A 6,272-nucleotide genomic window follows, 5' to 3' on the forward strand; every position below is an offset into this window, starting at 1 on the left:
ATCGGCTATGTGAGGCAGGTAATAATGTACTTATTCACCATCTCCAGGGGACCGAGACACTCAGTGCAGGCTGACGGGTGACCTGTGAGTCAGGAGCTGTGATAGGCACAGTGCTAACATCCCGGCCTTCCCCTTCTGCTATCCATGAGGTATGGATATTTCCAGGTGCCTGAAGCACAAACAGGTGATTGGAAAGAGCCAGCTCAGAGTCACCAAAAGCAAATTGTGTTGATGGGTTTCGGTGATGAAGAGGTTGGCTCTGTGGATGATGGAGTGCGATGGATGGTGCTATCTCAGCTTTTGCAAGGCTTTGGGCAGAGTTTCCCATGGCAGCCCTGTAGTTAAACTGGTGGAGGCATGGACCAGATGGGTAAACTACACAGTGGATGAAAAACTGGCTGATACTGATGCTGGTTCTGTTTGACATCTTCATTAATGTCCTGGATAATGGGGTGGAATTGGTAAATCTACAGGTGGCACCAAATTGGAGTGAGAGACTGAAACTGCTGGAGGATGCAACCTGGGCAGGCTGGAGAAATGGTCCTGCGGCTGGGATGGGCTAACTGGGATGGGAGGGCTGGGGCGGCTGGTGAAAAGTGACTGGGAAGAAAAGATGAACCAAAGTCGACCTGGAAGCACCGGCGTGAGGGCTAAGCTGGCCCTTGGTCTGTGGGCTCTGAGTCAGCCCCTTGGGCACTGCGCCAAGATGGTGCCTGGGAACCGGCTTCAGTGAGAAAAGGCTGGGAAAAAAAGCAACTAATAAAAAAAAGGATTTCTGAAGTCAAAGTTCATATGAAAGTGACTTTTCGTTTGGCTAAAATTAGACATGAGAAAAATAAATTGTTGTGGTTTTCTGTGTTAAAAAACCAAGAACTAATTTCTTTTTTTTTGCTTTCTGGTTTTCCTTGGTGGGTGCCAGCGGCTGTGAGGACACACTGGGGTTGTGCTTAGGTGATGAAAAGAAACAACAATATATATTTTAATGCACTCAGTGGGAGGCTTTTCTGGCTAAGGGAGAGAGAAACAGCACATTTCCAGTGTGCCTGTGAGAGCTGAGCAGTGGGGAGCTGCGGGGGAAGAGCCTGGCCTGCATCTTCCTGCACCGAGTGAAAGGCATTCCTGGCATGCACAGACATGCCTCACGTGCTGGGGCACACGCTTATTATCATAATTAACATTTCCATGATGGATGGCCTCCCAGTGCAGTGTTGCTGTCTAGTTAATGAAGGTGATGGCACGCTTTGTAGAGCAAACTGTTTATACCTAGATCACTTACCGATGGACCATAGTGAAGTCCGTCCATTGGTCCTGTGGTGGGTGACCACAGTGGAGAAGGTTTTACAGCACACAGATGGAGTTCATCCTCGTGAAACCACTACAGCCGGAGCTGAAATCCTCATGTGTGAGCTCTAATTTTGGTTTTAAATATACAAATTTCTTTGTGAGTATTTAAGTGACTTTTAACATCTTTTCATTGTCACACTGGTGATATTTTTGGGGGTAGAAAAAAAGAGGAATCAAGGGTCAACTAAATTTTTCCAACTTTATTCTTGAATACACAGGGAGAAAAATCAAATCACAGGAGTCCTTGATGCTCCTGCAGTCACAGTGTGTACTTTTCCCCAGTACAGTCCTGCGTCTGTTCTCGAACAACCTTGAAATCCCAGTCCACTGAACCCATGGGAGAAGGCAAATCCAAGGCAGGCGGTTTCCCCATCCTTGCTCCAGCTCTTTCCGTTTGGTTTCTCCGTCCCCAGGCTGCTCATCTTCTCAGAAGAGCTGTTCTACCCTCAGGAGGAGCAAAGTGGGGTTTGGATGATTAAAGCCTGTTCCCTGGCAGGGCAAGACCCTGGGAATTTAAAGTGTCAGTGCTGGGGTCAAGCAGAGGACTGCGGACCCCGGATCCAGTGTGCAAGGAGCAGCAATGAGCCACCGGCCATGGCAGCGTTGTCTCGTGCTGAAAGCAGAGGGAAGAACGTCGGCAGTTTGGGGCAAAACATCCCCCACACTGAGGCGGGGGGTCTGTCCTGGTTTGAGTCTGTTCAGCAATTTTGCTTTTTAGCTAAGCCTCTTCTAACTAACTGAACTCTCTGAAGTTAACGGCATATTGTGGAGACACTGCTTGTTCTCAGAGTGATAAGATCTAATTATTTGTAATTTATGCCAAGGAATGGTATGCAGAAAGGCTCCTGCTTCTACTTACTGCTATAACAACTGAGCTCAGCTAATTTTGTTTTTTGCCCCATTGGAGGGTCAGAAGTGGAAAAGTGTAGAGGGGTCGTAGCTGCGGGGAGGAGCAGACAGGAGAGGTGACCCCAACTGACCAACAGAGTATTCCATCCCATCAGCATCATGCTCAGGATAAAAGCTGAGGGATCAAAGTGGTCAGTCTCTTTCTTCAGTGGCTGGTGTCCAAGGAGGACTCTGTTCGTCTGCATTTGATCCTGATCCGTGCATTCTGGAATGCAGATCTGTAATCCAGATCCGGAATCCAGTCCCTGTCCTTTACTGAGTCCGGTCTGGGACTTCCCCAGTGCCTGCCAGTGATGTGATCATCCTCCCGGGAGCTCGATATGGCTTTGTATATATTGTATATATTTCATTATTTTCTTTTTCTTATTTTATTAATATTTTCATTAAAGTAGTTTTGTTTCTTCTAAACTCGTAAGTCTCTTTCTCTCCCTCCGCTCCTTGGAGAGAGAGGTGGGAGACAGCATCTGTTGTTCCTCTTGGTGACCACGACAGGTCCCAGCTCATTTCTTCTGCAGACAGGGTGGCAAGAGAGGGACCTGCTTTTGCTGGTGCTGGCCGGGATGCAGCGGCAGGGGCACGGGCGTTGGGCAGCAGTGCTGGATGGGTGGGCAGCAGCACTGGACAGGTGGGCAGCAGCGCTGGACGGGTTGGGGGCAGCTCGGGATGCAGGGGCAGCGATGCTGCAGTGGCCAGGGATGCAGTATCACTGGGGGACAGGCATCCTCCATGGGGCACTGCTCCACTCGCCGCCGGGGTTTGCCGCAGCACCACGGTTCCTCACAGGGTAGTGGCGGGCGGTACTGCTGCAGTGGCCGGCGATGGATTTTCACGGGTGGGGGGCAGACGGGCTGCACGTGGCTCACCTCCACCCGCCGCCGGGGCTTGTTGGAATTGCAGCTTTGCTGTGGTGGGCAGCAGGTCACGGGTGGGCACGGATCCATGGGCTGGCAGCCCTGGGGCTCGCTCTGGCAGGACCCCTCAATGTCACGGCTGATGCTGCCGGGCTCGTGGCAAGGGGACAGGTCAGTGGTGTCCAGGGGGCTTTCGTGGCAGCACCCCGTGGAACCGTGCCACGTCCAGCCTTTCTCTTCATGACACAAGTCCTGGTTGCTGTCGCCTTTATGGTAGTGCATCCTGTGGCAGAGATGGCCAAGCCTCGGAGATAAACAGTCTGGGAAAAAGAAAAAAAAAATCCACTGACTTCTTTTTTTTTCTGCTGTTTCTATGGAAAAAAAAATGAGGAATCCGAGACAGCTGAGAGAATCCAACTCACCCTGTGACCGGTGACGGATGGACTGAGTAGAGTGTCCGAGTGAGGACAACGCTGGGGCCGAAGCTTTTATATGTGGCCAAGCTCTCTTGGAAATGAGGCATCCCATGGGAATTAATAGCTGAGCACTGAGTGCCACTTCTGTATGTGTATTTTTTCTGGCACTTGCTGTTGGATTAATCAGCTGCAATTAGCATCTCCCTTGATGTAATGTCAGCTTAGCTCTTTGTATATGCAGTGGCCATTATCTAATTAGTTCTTCCATCGGTCATGTTCAAATACGCTGTTACCTAATGTTAGTCAGATGGGATCCTGGGATAAGGATACTTGGAATACCGTGATGCTGAGTGATGTGCCCAAAAGGTGTCTCTCGTGGCAGTGGGAAAACCACAAAAAGACCCAGGAGTCCGGGTGTCCAGTCCCACGTCCAGGCACACAACGGCTCATGCCTTGAAACAGGGTGTTGGAGCAGAGGTACGTGAATGGTGAAAGAAAACGGAGAAAAATCTATCCATGAAAACAAGCAAGCTTCCTGCCAGAATAAAAAAGCTTTTTTTTTTTTTTTTTAAAAAAAGGGAATAATTGTAAAAACAGTGAAATTCTGTTTTCAACATGAAGTGGTTGATTTTTCAGCTGTATTTCAGCTTAACACCACCCTGACCAAACCTAAACCAGGAATTGTGTTTGTGGTGTGCTCCATGGAGCTGGGTTTTTTTTGCCCAAACTGCTCTCTGGATGTTTTACCCACAGCTGGAACCCTCCCTGGGGTGGCTGAAAGTGCCCCCTGATGGAACAGGCGCTACACTCAGTTATCATTTCTACTTGAATAGAATTAGAAGCAGGAAAAACCTCTTTATTTTATACTAACTTTGTGAAACTGAGATTTTATTTTGTTATCCACTCTGAGTGGATTTTTGTTTATTACATATAACAAATTCTGAATTAGCAAGGTTCAGAAAAAAACATCATTTTAAACGTGTATTTTAGTGCTTCCCTTCTTTAAAAACAGGCATCAGGTTTTAATTAACAACATTTTCCTGGTGTGATGGCCTTTCCTTATGAAGTACCCCAGCACAGGAGTTGCAGAAGGCACCTATAAAAGCACAGAGAGCACAATTAGTTCTTGAAAAACTGCAATTTCTGCCAAACAAACCCATATTTTGACACCGAAAATGTTATCAATCAATAGGGATTTTTTTTTTCTTTTTTTCATAAACTTCCACCTAAAAAAACTTTGGCTTTTGATTTATTAGTGGAAAATTGAAATTTTCTGTGAGAAAATACAGGTTTTTCAGTTGGCTTTGTGGATGGGGCTGCTGGTTGGACCTTGTTTGTCAGAGAAGGTCTGTGATATCTGAGCACGATGCTCATCACCTTCCAGAGCACCGAGAAACCTGACAGCCGGAGAGATGGTGTTGGAATGAAGGGTGACCTTAGGACCATGACGAATGGTAGATGTTGTTGCCCTGTGTGGGGCGTGGATGACTGGAAGAAGTGAACTCTGAGTACTGGATCCCTATGGACACCAGTCAAGCTGTGGGTGGGATGTGTATTCCCTTATTTAAATGAATTAATTCCCTTCCAAATGAGAGCACCTTGCTCAAGTGAGTGAGGTCAACACCGAAAGCCCTTTTAATGCCCTGCAAATCTGGAAGGAGGACACCACAGAGGAGTCCTGACCTCACGAACTAACAATTTCAGGCTTTGTCAAGCACCGTATCCACCTTTCCGACACTTCTGGGTTGACTCATTTTCTGTAGAGCTGCTCCACTTCACATTTCTGTGGACAGCTGAGGCATTTTTTAAGTACCAGAGGAGTATCCTTCCCGGAAGCCCCGGGTTGTCAGTGCAGGAGGTATTTCCATGCACTCACTCCATGGCACAGCCTCTGTGAGAGATGCTTGGAGCTTTGTCCAGCGGCGTTGGGGTTTGAATCACCGGGAAAAGCATGTGCAGAATTCAGGGGTGTGACTCCAGGGCGCGTGCTTGGACCTGACGACTTTTCTGCCGCTGAGTTAATTTATTCTTCAGCAACAGGAAAAATGTAATTGCCCTGCAGGAAGCCACGGGATTTGCATGTAAGGACGGAAAAGACCTTGGTATCTGTCAAGGGCCAACTAGGATTTTAGATTTATAACTCATTGCTGCAGTTCCGAGATTATGCTGGTTTTGGATTTTTTTTTCATGTTAGAAGAGATGTTTTGGAGTCACTTCTCTTCCTGAGGGTTTTACAAATCATGAAGTGCAAATATTTGATTTCTGAATCTCACCTCTGAAAATTTGCCATGCTTTAGTAGAATTCCAGATGAAATTAAATAATATTTCTGAATCCTTCAGGCTAGACTTAAGTCTCCACATTTTTCAATCACTCCCTCCCTCCCTGCACTGCACAGACCATGCCTGCTGGTCTATTTGGTCTTGTTGACAAGATATCGAGCCTTTTAAGAAAGCTGCTTTAAAGCTCAGCAAATTTTGCTGGAAAGATTTCCATTACCAAAAAGACCTTTAGCTCTGGCTTTAGGACCGTAGAGATGCTTCGGTTGCGGACTGTGTCTCTTCAAAGTCATAAGCAAGGCAAAAAACAGCATGAAACTGCATGGCCAAGGTGATATCCCTGTAGCTTAAATCACATACTGACAGTAGCAAGAGCTGTTTTTCCCTGGATGAAAGACTGACCCGAGAAATTTCCTGCATATGCTGGGGCGCTGTCATCAGTAGCGTGACAAATAGTTGAACAATTCATTACATT

The 6,272-nt window shown here is 47.3% G+C and overlaps 1 protein-coding gene across 1 annotated transcript; it reads right to left on the reverse strand.

Annotated features, from left to right (window-relative positions):
• Positions 1-2,753: 2,753 nt before the first annotated feature.
• LOC141475908 (uncharacterized) lies at positions 2,754-3,386 on the reverse strand. The gene has a single exon (XM_074164467.1). The coding sequence runs from the start codon at positions 3,384-3,386 to the stop codon at positions 2,754-2,756; it is 633 nt and encodes a 210-aa protein (XP_074020568.1).
• Between the last annotated feature and the right edge of the window lie 2,886 nt (positions 3,387-6,272).

Source organism: Numenius arquata, chromosome 27 (genome assembly GCF_964106895.1).
Source record: "Numenius arquata chromosome 27, bNumArq3.hap1.1, whole genome shotgun sequence".
Taxonomy (NCBI): domain Eukaryota; kingdom Metazoa; phylum Chordata; class Aves; order Charadriiformes; family Scolopacidae; genus Numenius; species Numenius arquata.

Excerpts from the sequence above, each read along its gene's own strand:
- LOC141475908 (XM_074164467.1), bottom strand. The coding sequence starts at position 3,386 with ATGCACTACCATAAAGGCGACAGCAACCAGGACTTGTGTCATGAAGAG.